The 18,570-nt window shown below is 34.6% G+C and overlaps 1 protein-coding gene across 33 annotated transcripts in view; it reads right to left on the bottom strand.

The window, feature by feature from the left end:
• The window catches only part of CDH18 (cadherin 18), a 948,807-nt gene that overhangs the window by 70,797 nt on the left and 859,440 nt on the right, over positions 1-18,570 (bottom strand). For all 33 annotated transcript variants that reach the window (XM_072757177.1, XM_072757194.1, XM_072757200.1 and 30 more), the window contains 2 exons: positions 17,518-17,705; positions 4,068-4,321 (listed from right to left, as the gene is read on the bottom strand). In XM_072757177.1, coding sequence (XP_072613278.1) covers positions 4,068-4,321; positions 17,518-17,705 — 442 coding nt within the window. The remainder of the gene's footprint in view (positions 1-4,067; positions 4,322-17,517; positions 17,706-18,570) is intronic.

Here is an 18,570-nt window from a genome sequence, read left to right as displayed (position 1 = left end):
GCAAAAAATTATGCTTCCCTTTGTTATCCATGCCTCCAAGTGACTAAGATACTCCTGAGTTCTAGAATGCCATGGAACCGGGGCCCCTGGGTGGCTCAGTGGTTGAGCATCTGCCTCTGGCTCAGGGCGTGACCCTGGGGTCCTGGGATCGAGTCTCACATTGGGATCCCCGCAGGGAGCCTGCTTCTCCCTCTGCCTGTGTCTCTGCCTCTCTTTCTGCATCTCTCATAAATAAATTTAAATCTTAAAAAAAAAAAAAATAGAATGCTCTGGAACCATGTGAAGCATTTATTATTTCTTTGAAAAAGTTACATGAAAACTATGTGGGCCTTTAGTCTCCAGTCAGTAGACTAGCAAAGCCTCCCTAAGCCAGGCCTCATGTGTTCATTCCAGGGCTAAAGGAGCTATGTGTGCCCACCCAGGAAATAAGTTCTTCTCCTGGGGTCAGGACTGTGATTTGGGGTGGGTGCCACCACACCCTAGGCTTTTAGGTATATTTGAGCCCCCAAATGGAAAAAAAAATCTGCAGGAGTCTTCATGCCTTTCCTGCAGCATGGTAAAGTGGCCAGGCCCTTCCCCATCCTCTCTGACTCGTTGGCTATGGGAGTCACTCGGTTTCCTCCATCTAAGATATCCGCATCTTTCCAAGAACCGAGCTGCCTCCATCATCTTGAAGTCCCTTTACATTCTCAGATGTTGTGTCCCCTATTTTTTAATAGTCACATGATGTAAGGTCACATTTCTAGAAAGCTTTCTAGCTTCTCGCGTCCAGCATAGGATTGCTTGTCTCTCCGTAGCTACGTAGGGGATTTCCTGAATTCTATTTGTGATGCATCGGAAAGTGAGTACAGCCTTTTTAAATCAAGTTTTTTTTTTTTTTTTTCTCTGCTAGTAAATAGCCTGGTTCTGATTTTATTTTAAAAATACAAGGTGATGATTATGTTGCTGCAAATTGCACATCCTTGTTTTGAGTTAAAAGAGACAAAGCTAGACCTGGTATGCTCTCAGAAATCTGAAGAATCTTACTAATAGTTTAGAAAATTGAAACACAAAGACTGAAGTCAGGAAGCTTTGCACAGATGCCTGTAAACTCAAACTCCCTTTCATTATCAATTCTACAAACTTGGAGTTAATTGCATTTCAGGGCACATTGCAAGGTACATCTTTTCAAAGTACGTTTCCTTAATTAGTACAAACATTTGGTCCCTGAGAAAGGTGGAGGTATAGCCTGCTTTTGTGTTTGTTAATGTTTTCTATTTTTTATTCACTGTTTACACCTAGAGGCCTATGTGAATGACACATTTTTATTAAAATCAAGAATAAATATTATGTAAATTATGCCCCCAAACAGCAGCTATGGAGTCTAATTATTTTAAGGCAGCTTTGGAAGGATTCATTTTAGTTTTTTAACCAAAACAAAACAAAAAGGATAATGTATGATGTGGATGCTGATGGATTTGTACGTCCCAATATTAGCATTTGGAGACAATATGTCAATCATCTTCGCATCCCAGAAACTGGGAGAATGTATGTCACAGAGCAGGTGTTCAATTAAAAGCTTCTAATAGGGCAGCCCGGGTGGCTCAGCGGTTCAGTGTCAGCCTTCGCCCCAGGGCATGATCCTCGAAACCCAGGATCGAGTCCCACGTCGGGCTCCCTGCATGGAGCCTGCTTCTGCCTCTGCCTGGGTCTCTGCCTCTCTCTCTCTCTATGCCTCTCATGAATAAATAAATAAAAATAAAAATAAAAATAAAAATAAAAATAAAAAAGTTTCTAATAATATGGAGCCATTATTGAGGCAATTGATAATATCATGGGGGAATTAATTATATACAAATAATTTATTTTATTAAATGAACTGTGTATGTTGTAACATCCATATGGCTACACACGTATGTAAAACATACATACTGGTATGTGATCCCCAAAAATATATTTTCAGAATTTCTTTCCATGAGTATAATTACTCCTCCAGTCCAATGGACAACCCAGTATGATCTACTTCACATTTTCAGCATTACTGATATTTTAGACCAGCTCCTTCTCTGTTGTGGGGACTCTCGTGAATTGTAGGATGCTAGAGCACCATCCCAGACCTCTACCCACCGGTGACAGTATTCCCCTCTCAGTTGTGACAACCAAACACGTCTTGAGTTATTGCCAAGATGGTATGTGTAGGGGGTTGTTCTTGGGCAAGAACCCTGTTCACTGTGGAATGAGCGTTATTTTGTGCATGTCAGGGTACATTGAACAACACTGACTCCATTTTTTCATCCCTTTAGTCTAGTTTTTTGGAACATACATTCTAACCCTCTTCGATAATTTGTTATTTCATAAAAATAAATTATAGAATACATCATTAATATCAAATTTCAGTTTTTAAAAGAAGTCTTACCAATGTTTATCAACTATCTTCACATCAAACTAAGAACATGAAATATTTTTCTCAAAGTGTGTTGTCTCCTTTTGGTAAAGGATGGCCACACTTACAAATATCTTCTACACTGCTAGAGTTTTTAACGTTGTTAGAAGAATTTTACTTATCATTAGGTGTCAAAAAAAATTGCTGAAATACGGTATTCCATGGAATAATGAAGCATAATGCACTTCTCCCTCATTTGACAACTAAACTTACTGTCTTATGTTTCCATTCCTTAATCAGAGATCAATTTCTATACTTGGGTTTATGCATATTATTTTGTATAGTTTGCCTATCCTGCAGCTTCAAGCAACGCTTAACCCTTGCTATCATTGTGACAGAGGGGTTATCAATGGACAAGGTTGTTGCACTCGCAGGTGGAATAGGATTGCTGAGTATATACGGTAGTGCGCAGAAGACTGTTTCTGTCCATGCATGGGTGCTGTGGCATTTCTTTCTTGACTGAAATTATAATCCTTATATGAAAGAAAATTGAACCCCTTTACAAACATTACATCGATATCAAGGAGAATATTTGCCATAAATAGCTCCTGTTGAAAAAGATAATAAATGAAGCATCTGAGACTACGGACTTGACAGGAGAAAAGCAGACACATTTGCTATAGATTTCAAACTATCTAGGACCTTAGGATTATGCAAGGGTATAAATACAAGGTAACTAAAGAGTCTTGTAAATCAAGACACCAGATTTCCCGCCCTGCTCTTCCCACCTTCAGGGAGTAAGTATTTCTCTAAATAGCATTTAATGGTGTCTTGGACAGGTTAGAGTTTACTGAGTGACTACTAGGTGCAAGCAACTCTGTTTAGCATTTCATGAACATTGTTTTATGCAGTCTCACAATAACTCTGAGAGATAGATGTTAATCTTCTTTTACAGATAAGGGTAGATGATCTCCTAAATGCACAAAACTATTGTGACAGAACCAGGAGACACAGATGAGTATAACTCCCAAGTCCTTATTCCGTACTTTAGCTATGCTTCCTATCACTAAGGACTAAAAATTCTCGAGTTTGTAGTTAAATATTTCTACGTAACTTTGCCATTCACTTATGCTCACGTGTTTTAAGTGAAATGAAAAATGTAACCAGTGTGGTCAAGAATATACAACTGACCTTTGGAAAACCCAAGATTTAGAGGTGTTGACCTCCTCCACCCACACACAGTTGAAAATCCACGTGTAACTTTTGACTTCCCCAAAACTTAAATACTAAGCCTTACCGATAACATAAATGGTCGATTAACACATAGTTCATATATGTATTAGATAGTGTATTCTTACAACAAAGTAAGCTAAGGAAAATAAATTAATTTGAAGAAAATCATACAGAAAATACATTTGCAATAGGATTATCAGGAAAAAATCATCTATAAGTGGACCTGTGCAGTTCAAGACCATGTTGTTCAAGAGTCAACCACATTCAAGGACATAGCTACATTTATTCTAAATTTGACAGAAACCCACCCACTACATTACTGAAAAAAGAATCAATTAATATTATAATTTAATTACCTTAGTAGAAAATAACATAGAAATAAAATATTTCACATTTTATTTTATTCATTTTAAAGTATTATGAGAGGCAGTAAAAAATCTTTGTACATCTACAAGATTAGAGCATTTCATACCTTACTAAGCTATTAGCACTGTCAGGATCTTGTGCCAAAACTGTGCCAACAACAGTCCCAATCTTGGCATTTTCATAGACTTCCATGACATAGGAAGGCATGGAAAAGAGCGGTGGTTCGTCCACATCTCCAACAATGATCTTCAGCATGGTGGCATCTTTAAAAGGACCCAAGTGAGAAAAGCGAAAATCAAGATGTGTGTTCGCTCCTTCTATGGTGAGAGTATATGACTTCTTTTTTTCATAGTTCAGTGGCTGTGTGGAAAAAAAAAAAAAGAATATATAAGATTTCCAATAGTACGACTAGCCATTACATTTCAAACAAGCACTTTTCTCTGCATTTTTTTTATAACATCCATGGATAGATTTCAGTCAATCTATTATCATTTATCAACAAGCTATGCAATTTGTCTTCACAATAACATCTAAAGCAAAAATCATGAGAAGTCAAGTCTGAATCAACTGTAATTTTTCACAGCCATAAATACGACAATAACTAGAAACAAAGACATATTTCCCATAGGCGAAAAAATAACCCCATTTTGGAGACTCTCTTAGTTTCTAGTAACCTCTATCTTCTCTTCAGTCTGCATTAACAATCTTAAAATATTTGCTACTAATTTTTTTAATTTTAAAAAACATATTTTTGTTTTGCATTTAAACAGCTTATGTGCTATCATTGATTTTTTTACCCTATCATCATCTTAGTTTTACTTTGCTTATTTTAAACTTGATATTTTATTTTACAATCTAATAAACTTTTAAGTTTTCAATTCAACATTATTTTCTTAGATCTTAGCAAAATATTTTATATAGACTTTGAATCTTATGCTTACTGTTTTAATTGTATTTATTTTCTGTTTTGCTGATAATACCATTTCATATATTTGTTTTGTTTCCATATTCTTTAATATATTATGATGTTTTGATCAATTTTGTTCTTTAAATTATAATCTATTTTTTGTTTATGCCATTTTTTTAAATCTTTGAGTCCATATCAATAGTTTCTCATAATCCTTCTAGGTTTTTTTTTTTTTATCTCATTCTTTTAAAATCACCCAGGAAATATATAATTTTCTTCTATTGATAATATAGGTAGGAGTCATGAATTCAACTTAGAATAATGAATAACATCACTTCAGTGTTTTGTCCAAAGGGATAAAAATTTCAAGAAAATAAATATTTTTTATTTATTTACGAGAGAGAGAAAGAAAGAGCACACAAGCAGGAGAGGGGCAGAGGGAGAGGGAGAAGCAGACTCCCCGCTGGGCAGAGAGCCCCACGTGGGGCTTGATCTCAGGACCCTGGGACCATGACCCAAGCTGAGCGTAAACACTTTACCGACAGCCTAAATATTTTATATTCTATATTAGACCAGGTGCCCCTACATGGCCTAATATAGAAAATAAAATAGTAAATAGAATAATATCACTGTATATTTAATGTCATAAAACATACTAGAAACTATGAAAATAATAAGGATATAATAAGGATATAAAATCAGAAATAGGGGTACCTGTAAGCAGCTAGGTATTGTTCGTAAGAGGAAGTACTTTTTCATATTACTGAATGTGAAGTGTTAGACATGATGCATAGAGTAGACTCCCTGACCTAAAATGAGCTCCGATTTAGGATTAACAATGTCAGAGATTTCATAGTGATGTTGATGCAAAGGAGCCAGATGTCAGCCTTTTCAGTGCCTGGTGAAGTATCTGTTGATACTTTCCTGATTAATATTTACATGAAGAAACCGAGTATTTTTTCATACCTATTTCTGCCACTAACTTTACCCTAGCACGCTTCAGTCTTGAAGCATTCATTCTTGGCAGCATCAGAGAATGATTATTTCCCATGGAGAAACTCAGATAATTTTCTTTACTCAAAGAGCCAAGGAGAAGCTGATTAGAAAGAGTGTCCTTAATGGGATTTTATAAACAGAACGATCAATCCTCCTGATGATTATTCCCCTTATCTCTCCTGAATTGCCTTGGAAAATTGGCCTTCCCAGAGACTGAAGATTGCATAGAAGGAAAAACAACCATTTAATTTCCAAATGAGATATTAAGAACCTGAATCCTCTTCATACATCTCAGGGACATGCATGAGACTGGGCCATTGCAATATTTTACAAGTTTTTATAAGGTAAAGTAAAAATGTAAAAAATCTTAAAGACTCAAATTCTTCAAAGTAGACCACATATATCATATATACACATTTATATATGATAATTGACTATATGTTTTAGGCATATATTTTAAAGAATTAATTGGTTCTGCAGTTTATGACCACCAATCAGGAGTCATTTCCTTCTGAGGGAACTTAAACTAGAAATAAATTGCCCTTTCACTTTCCTTGATTTCTCTCCCCTTAACATTAGTAAATGAGAATCTGTCTTTAACTAATTCAGTGAATCTCATCCAAATTTAAATAGCCTATTCTAGAAACAGTACCCACTTGCTGCCTATTAGGAATGGGGTGGATGAATAAGATCCTTGCTAGGTGCAGAGGAACACGAGCTATCAGAATCCAGGTATTTTGTTCATGGAAAGCAACATATGTTTAGATCAACGTAATTTTTTTAGAGTCAACCTCCTGCATCTGGTAAACTTTATAATGATTGAGGGTCTTCTCTTTGGACTTGAGTTTTTGAGACCTTAAAAATGAAACAAAACACCAAACAAAACAAAACAAAACACAGGGTTTGTTTACTAGTAATGTTTAACATCTTTTCTTCATTATCACACTGGATTTTAAAAGTCATCTCCATTCATTCATTGTTGTAGGCTTTTACCTCTTTGTGACTCTCAGTGAAATACATAGGGGTAATTTTGGCCACCTCCACACCATCAAATATTATTATCAAGCTGTGCATTCAATATGACAGGAATCTCTTGGTTTGTCTTAGCAGGTCCCTTGGCAACTTAGATGTCGTTTATCTTAACACTAGCCTACTTGCTGCTAAGGTACAGGCTGTTTATGTGGACACATGATTTCATGCTTATGATTACCTACTATATATTTAACTATCCCAAGGCAGGGATAATCATTTTGTAGGGCTTGTTCACTACAAGATGGATGGCAGATGGATGGACAGGGATCCAGCTAGAGCCACTAAGGAATGAGAAGATTACTTAAGGTGGAGACAGTGATTTAGAAGCAAATAAATTAATGGAAATGGAAATATTTTAACAACTTAACTTATGTAGAAAATCTTTGGTGCTAAATTGCAAATATAGAAAAACTGGGAAGAAATTATACCATTTTTTCTTGAATGGTAGGATTATAGATAGCATATAAAGTAACTATTTTGCATTAAAACTACAACAGTATATAGATATTGGATTAAGATTAGGATTATCATTTTTGCTACTTCTCCAATTTTGGCAAAGCTGTCCAAATACTCATCACCACGTATTTTATTTATTTTTTTCCTTTTTTTTAAATTTATTTTTATTATTTTTTATAATGAATTTATTTGTTATTGGTGTTCAATTTGCCAATTTACAGAATAACACCCAGGGCTCATCCCGTCAAGTGCCCCCCTCAGTGGCCGTCACCCATTCACCCCCACCCCCACCCTCCTCCCCTTCTACCACCCCTAGTTCGTTTCCCAGAGTTAGGAGTCTTTATGTTCTGTCTCCCTTTCTGATATTTCCCACACATTTCTTCTCCCTTCCCTTATATTCCCTTTCGCTATTTTTTATATTCCCCAAATGAATGAGACCATATAATGTTTGTCCTTCTCCGATTGACTTACTTCACTCAGCATAATACCCTCCAGTTCCATCCACGTCGAAGCAAATGGTGGGTATTTGTCGTTTCTAATGGCTGAGTAACCACATATTTTAAACTGATCTTCCAGCAATTTCCTAGTAATCATTTAGTCCTAGTAATTTATTTAGAACTCTGCTTATGGTTGTACTTTCTATAGTTACCATATATTTTAACCTAAAAATATCATATCAAATACAGTATATCAGGAATGGTGAAATCTATTCATCTAAAGCTTGTTTTTGGTGAGATAGTGGAGGGAAAATGATTAAAGAAAAAGCTGGAGGGGCGCTTGGGTGGCTCAGTAGGTATCTGCCTTCAGCTTAGGTCGTGATCTCAGGGTCCTGAGATGGAGGCCTGAATTGGGCTCCCTGCTCAGTGGGGAGTCTGCTTTTCCCTCTCCTTCTGCCCCTCACCCCCATTTATGCTCTCTCTATCAAATAAATAAAGAAGTCTTAAAAAAAAAAGGAAAGGAAGAAAATGTCCTAAGCCATTGAATTACCACTGAAAGCAAAAACATGAAATGTCTGGTTGATAGATTTTTTTGCGTTTTTTTTTAAAAAACATATTTATTTGAGAGAGAGAGAGAGCATGAGTGGGAGAGGGAGAAGAGGGTCCCCTGAGCCCAATAGCGGAGCTTGATCCCAGGACCCCAGGATCATGACCTAAGTCAAAGGCAGATGCTAAATGACTGAGTACATTTTTCCTGCCTTAAAACAAAACAAAAACAGATACAAAATAACTCCACACACATGAGGCAATGCTTATGAACTTGGTAGAGGGTATTGTTGATGAGAATAAGAATCTTTTTCCAGTTCTATATTAAAATACCAACCGTTTGTGCTTTTAGGACTTTCTTACTCTATTCTGACACCATTCACACTAAACAGTGATCAAAACACTCAAGCTAAATAAAAATATTGAGGAGAGTTCTTCCTTTTAGAGCTATCTGAAGAGACTTCGGAAGGGAAGTCTTTGATAATTTGGTCTGCTCACCCATTATCTACTCCATAAATTTTGCCTCACCAAGATATATTGTGTAGGGCATAGAATTTATAATTTAAATATAGTTTATTTCATTTAACAAAACTGCAGAACTACTTCAACTTTCTAGTTTCGGAAAAATGTAAGTATGGATTATCAGTTTAGCGTTTAATAAGTAAGCAGGAGACAAAGGTATTCTACTGGAGATTACTAATATAATATTAATGTTTGGGAAGAAATATTTCAGGAACACCATCAATTTTTTTTTTTTTTTTTTTTTTTTTGCATTTTCACAGATTTTGCCTTGGGTTTAATTCTCTAGACAAGTTCAGTTGTGGTTCAAGCTCTGTGAGTCACAAACACAAACTTCCATATCACTCACATTTATGAAATGCTATGATTAGTATTACCAAATTTAGTAAACTGAAATTATTTTTGATAGAGAATGTGTCGGTTATCGCATGGGACATGCTTAGTTAAGAAATTACAATTTGATTGAAATTAGAATTTAATTAGGTGTCCTGAGTTTTATCTGGCAATGTTAACTATGATACAGTCATGACAATCAGAGTCGCTAATTAAATATAAAAGAAACACATAATGACTCCAAATACAACATGGATATGTATTGACAAATCTCAACTATAAAAAAGAAATTAAATGAGCTTTGACCATAAGAAATTGCTGACATCAACAATGAATGGCATACACAGAAGATAATTAAATATGATTCAGTGTAAGATATTTATTTCTCTAACCTTAAGCCATCCAAACATTCCTGGGATCATCCTACTTGTGGTGTGCTCTGTTTTACTGGAATGGTGCTTAGAATGATTCTGTAGATATTCAGAAATAAGGTTGCTTAATATTTTTCTATTGGTTTATCAGGTTTTTGTGTTCACGTGTTCAGTGTCTGAGGACTCCCATGACAAATTACCACAAACGAGGTGGCTTGACACAACAGTAATTTATTCTCTCCCAATTCTGCAGACAGAGTCTGAAATTTGCCCGGGCTGACCTGTCTCAGGGCTTTAGGGAATATAATCTGTTCCTCATCCGTCCCAAAGCCTGTGACTTCCCCGGTATTCCCAGGGAAGAAAATATCCCAGCATGGTTGGGAATTCAATTTACATTCGAATTCAGCCGCTTGTAGGATGAGACCCCAGGGTTGGTGTTCAGAAATTTCCACTCTGCAGCTACGGGCCATAGAGGTAAGGAAAAGACATGGATTTCAGGTAATTGGTGCCACAGCTCTATTGGTTAGATGATGTATTCCCCAATATAATATTCCCTCATTTTAATGTTCAGAATTGTTTGCCGTGATCTCCACACTTGAAGGACAATGCAGTTAAATAAAAAGCCCTTGTCTCACATTTATTTTACTTAGTATCTGCTACATACTGCTCCATGCAGACCTAAAAGTAATTTCCCACACAAAGTTTTCCCTGACCCTCTTTCATCTTTGAAGAATTGGCCCTCTTATCTGTGAGCTCATAACAATTTAAGTAAACCCATACTATCAGCATTTGACATCTTGTATTATAATAATGTTTCACATCTACTCCGTTTTCTCTAAGAGAAAGAATATTATCTCATTCATCTTCATATTTCAGGTATCTGGCCTAATTCCTAGTACATGGTGGGTGATTAATAGCTCTTCCTCAACCTCAAATATAGTGCTATTTAGAGAACAGAAAAGTGCTATTACATGGTTTACATTCAAAGGATGAAAAATTCTGAATTATTTCCAAAATATGAGTAGCTGACACTTAAGTGCAACCTAAACAATTAACATATATTAACTCATTTAATCATCACAACGTTTCCACGAGTTATTAATATTTTTTCCTATTTACAAGTGAGAAAATCAAGGCGCAGAAAAGTTAAACTTGCCCAGGAACAACAATCAATAAGTGGCACACGTGGATTTGATCTCGGGCAGTGGGACTCTCTATAGGCCCCGGAGCGCTATGCTATATGCGGCCTGAAATCTTTAGCACATAAATAGTCTAATAGAGGGTTCCAGTTTGGTGGCTGAAGATGAACAGATATTTAGTGGCATATAATGTTCCTGTATCTTTTTAAGTATTTGTTATAACACTGAAAATGAATCAATAACTTCATTAATTAAAATTTCATTAATTCTGGCTACCAGAACTCTGAGTGCCTTCATCCTTTTCCTTAATTCAAAACCTCACAGAGCTAAGAAACTTAAATGCTTTTCATAGAAAATCCTCTATTTCTTCTGTGCCTCTAGAAGGGCTTATTCTGGTATAATTTTAACTTCTCCAGCCACTGGGGCTTCTCTTGCTTTTCTTTAATTACTGCTCACTATCCTAATGCAGTTCACTGTCAATGAGTTGACTCCAATTTTCATTTTAAATTTTAGTTTCTTAATTTCATCCTATTATTCCTAGTAATTACTTTTACATATCATTGCTCTCTCTAACTTATAAAATACTTTTTTCTCTTTAATATTAACATATTTCACATTACTGGAGATAGTTCTCATTCCCATCAATCATTTTCCTGCCAGCTCTACATATTTGGGACTTTTTAATTGTTTCTCATTAATCACGTCTACTATTCATTAAATCGCACTGGTATATTCTTCCTCAGGAATTACACAACCATAAGTAGAAAGATACTGAAAACAGCATTCAGTCAAGTTGCTCTGAATCAATTCTTGGAGTTCAAGAAGCTTGTAAAATTATTTTTTCTTTTCTTTCTTTCTTTCTTTCTTTCTTTCTTTCTTTCTTTCTTTCTTCTTTCTTTCTTTCTTTCTTTCTTCTTTCTTTCTTTCTTTCTTCTTTCTTTCTTTCTTTCTTTCTTTCTTTCTTTCTCTTTCTTCTTTCTTTCTTTCTTTCTCTTTCTTTCTTCCTTTCATCTTTCTTTCTTTCTTTCTTTCTTTCTTTCTTTCTTCTTTCTTTCTTCTTTCTTTCTTTCTTTCTTTTTCTTTCTTTCTTTCTTTCTTTCTTTCTTTCTTTCTTTCTTTCTTTCCTTATTTCTTTCTTTACAGTTATTTTTTTTTAATTTATTTATTTATGATAGTCACAGAGAGAGAGAGAGAGGCAGAGACACAGGCAGAGGGAGAAGCAGGCTCCATGCACCGGGAGCCTGATGTGGGATTCGATCCCAGGTCTCCAGGATCGAGCCCTGGGCCAAAGGCAGGCGCCAAACCGCTGCGCCACCCAGGGATCCCTCCTTATTTCTTTCTTTTTTTTCTTTCTTTCTCTTTATAGTAACAAGAGACTCCTTATGATCTCACCTTGGTCAAATTGCTAAATTGCTCTTTCATTCTTTCATGCAGAATGGGAGGATAATAATGGAATCAATATCTGTAGTTTCATAACTGCAAATGTCATTTCAGTAATGCCAAAAAGTGGCCAAATCTTGGAATAGTAACTGATATTATTATTAATTTTTAATTACCAAAAAAAGTTTTTAAAATGACAATATTTTGGCAAAACATAAGAAAAATGGTATGGATTTGAATACTGTTTCTTCAGTTAGTTTTTCTTATTATGCCATGTCTTGTGGTTCTTGTCAGAGATCTTTCTTGGATGGTACACATTCTGTGGAGTATAGAACCCATGTACAAGCTTTCTTGTTATAAATTTCTCTGTGTGGAAGAGTGTCATGCTCATTCAATGTTTATAATTCCAAGGATATCGATACAAACAAATACTACATGTTTGCTTACTGTCATTTGAAAACTGCAAGAATAAATGGGACATTTTAATTTCAAATAACAAATACACATATACTCTGTAATATATACAAAGTATATTTATATATTATACTATATTATAAAGTATGTTTATATATCAGACTATATATAAAATATGTATATATTTCATACAAACATATACATAGGTGTATTTCCAAATGCCCACACATATGAAAACTTGCCAATGGTCTATGGATATGAATAGCTTAACTCATCAAGATGTTTCAATAGATTATCAATTTCCAACTAATGTACTAAATTATATTACAGAAATATATGTGTAAGAAACAATTAACATCCAAAGTAGTTTCAGCTGATATCTATCATTTCATGGCCATACCTCTGTACAAATAGTAAGAACAAAGTTGCCTCAAAGCAGTCCCCTGACAAAAGTCATTTCAAATATAGTGATAGATTTCACTGAATTGAAATGTGGAATCCTCTCTTAGCTCCTGGTTGAAGTGGAACTATTTCCCAGAATAAAAATAGTGGCTTGAATGAATTTTTTTTAAGATGTATTTATTTATTCATGACATACAGAGAGAGAAGAGGCAGAGACACAGGCAGAGGGAGAAGCAGGCTCCATGCAGGAGCCTGATGTGGGACTCAATTACGCCCTGAGCTGAAGGCAGTTGCTCAACTGCTGAGCCACCGAGGTGTCCCTGAATTTTTTGATAATAAAATTCCTAGTGAATGGTCAGGGTTTTTTATATTTATTTTATTTATTTTTATTTATTATTATTATTATTTTTAATGGTCAGGTTTTATCAATATTAGTAGAATTAGAAACTTATTTCTTCTTCTTCTTAAAAGATATATATATATATATATATATATATATATATATATAAATTTTTTCTTTTTTTTTTGAGAGAGAGAGAGAGAGAGAGCAAGCAATGGGGAGGAGGGACAGAGGGAGAGAAAGTCTTAAGCAGACTCCACGCTGGGTGTGGAGCCCCAATGTGAGGCTCACTCCCAAGACCTCAAAATCATGATCTGAGCAGAAACCAATAGTCCAGTATGATACTTAACTGACGTCACCACCCAGGTGCTCCAGAAACCTGTTTCTTCTTGAAATCAAAGTGTGTCCATGTGTTTGTTTCTATGGGCATTCGCAATAGGTTGGGATGTGTTAATTTATTGTGCTTTGTGGCTCAGAGCTCCAAACTTTAAAAATCCAATGGCAAGGAACAATCTGATTCTTACTTTATCAGTCAATGCAAGGCAAAGATATAATCAAGAAAAAAAATCAATAAACATAATCCACTAAACAACCAGAAATGTGGTTATTTGGAATAGACCTAGTATGGTTATAATTAAACATATTTCATTTTTTTTCTCATAGGATTAATTTAAACTTTAAAAGAATGCTTCTATAAGTTTTTATGTTTATGTTGTGGTCCATTTCAAATCATTGTTAAATAAAACTATGGTGATCTTTTTACACACTGAATAGTATGAAGATTAAAAAAGCATAAGGCTTTTCGTTGCAAAATTATTTAGCTAGATAGAGATACACTTATTGCATGGGTAGATATATATCCAAGGGAATTATCAGTGCATTCACAGTGAATTAATTAGAATGAGGCCTTCCTACTCTATCAGATATAGTAGATTTAAGAGGGATATAGAATTACTATATTTTCTACAGTGAGAAGTTAGTGAAATGCTTACTCCAATTCACAAAATAGAAAAGATAATCCAAAGAAGGATATTTGTGACTGAAACACACCTAGAAACATGAAACTACAAAGATAATATTAAACTTGAACTTTGAAAAAAGTCTTTTAGAGAAGAAGGAAAGAGAAGATTACCAAACACATGAATGATAACATGCATTATGTGGCAAAATTCATATACACAGAATATTTTTGTATACCTATCAGTGAATTAGATAACATTAAGAAAAAGGAGGGCACGATAATAACTACATGGAGTGGTCTGAAAAGTATAATTAAAATTTGGTGCAAATAGAGGAAAAAGCAAGACAGGAAGAAAAGTAGAAGTTGAGGAATCATTGTAATATTTAGGCAAACACAGCTTAGATCAAAACTTTCATCCTATTTTATCCATTTTTTTCAGTAATTATCTTGTAAAGCACTTAAATAAGAAAAGAGCAGATTCAAAGACTTGAACTAATGCTGTAAGTGTCTCTACAGCAGGACCAAACGTTGTATTTCCTCCGACAGTAAGGATCGTATTTCCCACTACTCTTCACTGACTTGAAGACCAAACTTCAGTGTACGGGCTTAAGATAAGAGACACCGTCTATGTATTTAAACACACTTGAAGAAAGAAAATGATAGTACAGATGATATTTGCTGAGAGTCAGGAGAGCCAATAGGGTTGGATCCTTGAATTGAAAAGAAAACAAATGGAATGAGTCCTATAAAGAGTGAACATTTACATGGAGGCCACAGAAGAGAATCTGAGAAGCCCACATTCCCAGGAACAGAGGTTCCTACCAGAGGAATGAGTGCATCAACTTGCATTCATCCTTATCTTTTTTTCCACCATTTCCACCCAGTCAGGCTCCATTAAACAATGAATGAAAGTTATCAGAGTGTATTTACAATGTACCTCACCATGGACCGGTGACTTCAACTTGGCAATTTTCTGATAAAGGAATTATAAGGACAGGAATGAGCAGGTGCTCCGCAAGCCGATTTAGAAAGCAGTGCTGAGTTTGATCTTTGGGGAGATTAGCAGTCGTGCCTTGCTGCCTAAGGTGAGCTGCCTCAGAGATGAAGTAAAGGACAGATTTTAAAGGACTGTTTGATCCATTTCCTGCCACCTCTTAAAAGTTAAAATGCACTGAGTCGCATAGTGTATTCTTCAAATTGCAATTATTTGCAACGCACGATATGTAGCAAAATAAAGTCACTCAGATTAATAATCTTAATCTGAAGGACTGAAAAGTTAGATGGATGCAAACAGGAATGCATTTTGGAAGAAGTGCAAATTGGATTAAGACATAATTCATGGAAAAACAGTGGAAGATAAATTTGAACTTGTTAATTGTGGAGATTATTTTGAGTATATTGCACTACCATTTACACAATTGAAACAATTCTCATCTTGAAAATAATGATTGTATGATAATTAAATATATGTTCATACATATGCACATAAGCTGTTTTGCCTTTGTTTTTTACAGACATCATCAAATTAATTGAGGCCATGTGGGATGTTAAAATCCCCATTGTTCTTAATCCCATGATATATACTTGCATTTCAGATCCTTCGTGTAGTCAAACCATCCATCACCCTAACTTTTTGCAAATATGCTGTAACTTCCTACTTTATAAAGACCATAGTGCTCAATAGGCAAGAGCTGCTCCCCTCTCCCACTTCCCCACACCAGCTGGAGCATTACAAACTTATCTGCAACCATTTACTTCGCACTCTTGTTTGATTCTCAGGGAAGGAATAAGATCATCATGGGTTATTCTTTTTCACTTATGACCAAATCCTATTCAGGGTTATCTCTACCCTAATCTGTCTTTTGATGTCAATTATCTTTTCTTTCCTTTGCTCAGTTTTTTTCTCTACTGACCTTTTAGTCATCTGCATAGAAACACATTCAGTCTCTCCACTTATAATTAAAATCCTAATTTTATAATGTTCTCGTTTATTTGTTTTTGGTTTTATTTTTTAAGATTTTATTTATTTATTTATTTATTATTTATTTATTTATTTGAGAGAGAGAGAGAAAAAAAGAGAGAGAGAGAGAGCATGAGCAGAGGGAGAGGGACAAGCAGACTCCCCAGTGAGCATGAGGCTCCATCCCAGGACCCTGAGATCAGGACCTGAGCCAAAGCCAGATGCTAAACCTATGAAGCTACCCAGGTGCCCCTCTCATTTATTTGTTTTATAACATTTCTCATTAAAATTTCAGGAAAGAAAGATTAAAATGAGAAGTATTTTAGGTGAAGACATCAATATTTTTCATAGGTTAGTGATGACTACTGTTCTGTAACTATGTACACCCTCTAAAATCTACTTTGCAGGTCCCTTTTGAAGGAACTAAAAAACAAGTTAAGCCTCAATTGTAATCAACATAAAATGATATTAGAAGAATTAATACAATTTTATATAGATCAAATAGGAAAATATATACAAAACACACAAGTAAATAATTGTGTAGATAGATGATAGATAGATGACAGATTGTTTCAACATCGACAGGAGCACATCAGAATAAAATTTCTCAGCCTGTATTTTGAATATATTCTACAGTAGAATCATCTGGAGTTTTTGTTAAAAAAAGGCCAATTCTTCAGGCCCACTTCAGTCTTACTGAGAAAAAAAAAAAGTAAAGCCCAGGGATCTGAATGTTACTAGATTTCCAAGCTGAAATTATTCAACATTTAAGGCACACTGCAGTAGGAGACATATTTAAATCCCTTGTTGATAATTTTCTATGTTCCATTTCATTTTTATAAGGTCATAAAAATATTGTACTCCTAAAATAAAAAAAAAAGATAGATAGATTTAGTCCACTAACAAATTCTTCACAATAAAAAAGAGTCAGGGTCAGTTAATAGTTTCACTAAAGCTATATTGATGAATCCATGATTGTCAAACAAAACATTGTTTCCCAGTGAGTGTTAGCTAACATGATAAAGATTTTTACGCTAGTTAGAAAAACTCTTAATGTTACTTAGGTTAATACAACATAGAGGAATGGCACTAACAGAACTGGCAATCATGATAAAGCTGTTATCTGAAAACAAAAATGGTGGGCACATTCATGGTATACTCTACGTTAGATCTTCCCACAAAATATATATATATATATATTTTTTTTTCTAAGAGCAGCTCCAAAATAGTAGACATAGCCAATAAAAAAGGAAATATTTTATCATTTTAGTGGGCTGACAATATGGATTATTCATACCAACATAGATCATTCATGGAAAAGTGGATAAATTGCCTAAATCAGAGAAAAGTATGTTCTTTTTACCTTTTTTAAAGAAAGGATCCCTTCTCTGGTCTCTTTGTCAGTGGATATGGAGAATATTCCAATACCATCACCATTAATGATGGAGTAAGTCATGTCAGCATTTGAACCAGTGTCTGCATCATTTGCTTTGATTTTCCCAACAGCTGAACCAACTTGAGCTGATTCAGGAACATACAGTTGATAATGCTCTGAAAAAGATTTCATATTAAAATTATTTGATGATAGTATAGTTCACAAAAAATAGTTTTACAAGAAAAATACATGAAAATGTTTAGACCACTCATTCAAATGAACATCATATTAAGTAGTATATAAAATGGATGTGCTTTCAATTTTTAAATACTAGTAAATTGATCAGTAGTGAAATACTAGACTAACATAAACTTTAAAATATATGTAAAATAACCTACATGAAAAAAAATTGTAGATATCTTAATATAAAGTATTTTATTAGCTCTACATCCCTCAGCAATAGAAAAAAAGATAAGGGAGAGCAAATTTGCATTCTTATATTGAGCAAAAACTAAATTACTTAAGTATTAGTGTAATACCCAACGCATTTCTCCTTCCAAGAAGCATGTGAAATTAAAAATATGAGTTCAAAAACTTGATATTCAAAATTTAAAATTCAAATCGATAATAGATAAAAGAATATAGCATATTTGTAAATATGATTATTATTCCAATCAACAAACTTAAGTTTAGTAAAATGTATAGGTTCCTGACAAAAAGAGACAGTAAATGTATTTATGCACTTAATTAACATGTATTCTAGATCAGCTTCTGGAAACATTTTGAAGTGGTTTTATATAATAAAGTCATAAATAAAATAGAATTATTAAAAGTAATAAAAAGAAGATGTGGTCTATGTATACAATGGAATATTCCACAGCCATTAGAAAAGACAAATACCCACCATTTGCTTCGACATGGATGGAACTGGAGGGTATTATGCTGAGTGAAATAAGTCAATCGGAGAAGGACAAACATTATATGGTCTCATTCACTTGGGGAATATAAAAAATAGTGAAAGGGAATAAAGGGGAAAGGAGA

This window comes from Vulpes vulpes, chromosome 4 (assembly GCF_048418805.1).
Source record: "Vulpes vulpes isolate BD-2025 chromosome 4, VulVul3, whole genome shotgun sequence".
NCBI lineage: Eukaryota > Metazoa > Chordata > Mammalia > Carnivora > Canidae > Vulpes > Vulpes vulpes.
Note: the sequence above shows the minus strand (reverse complement) of the source record. Positions and strands in the feature narration are given on the sequence as shown.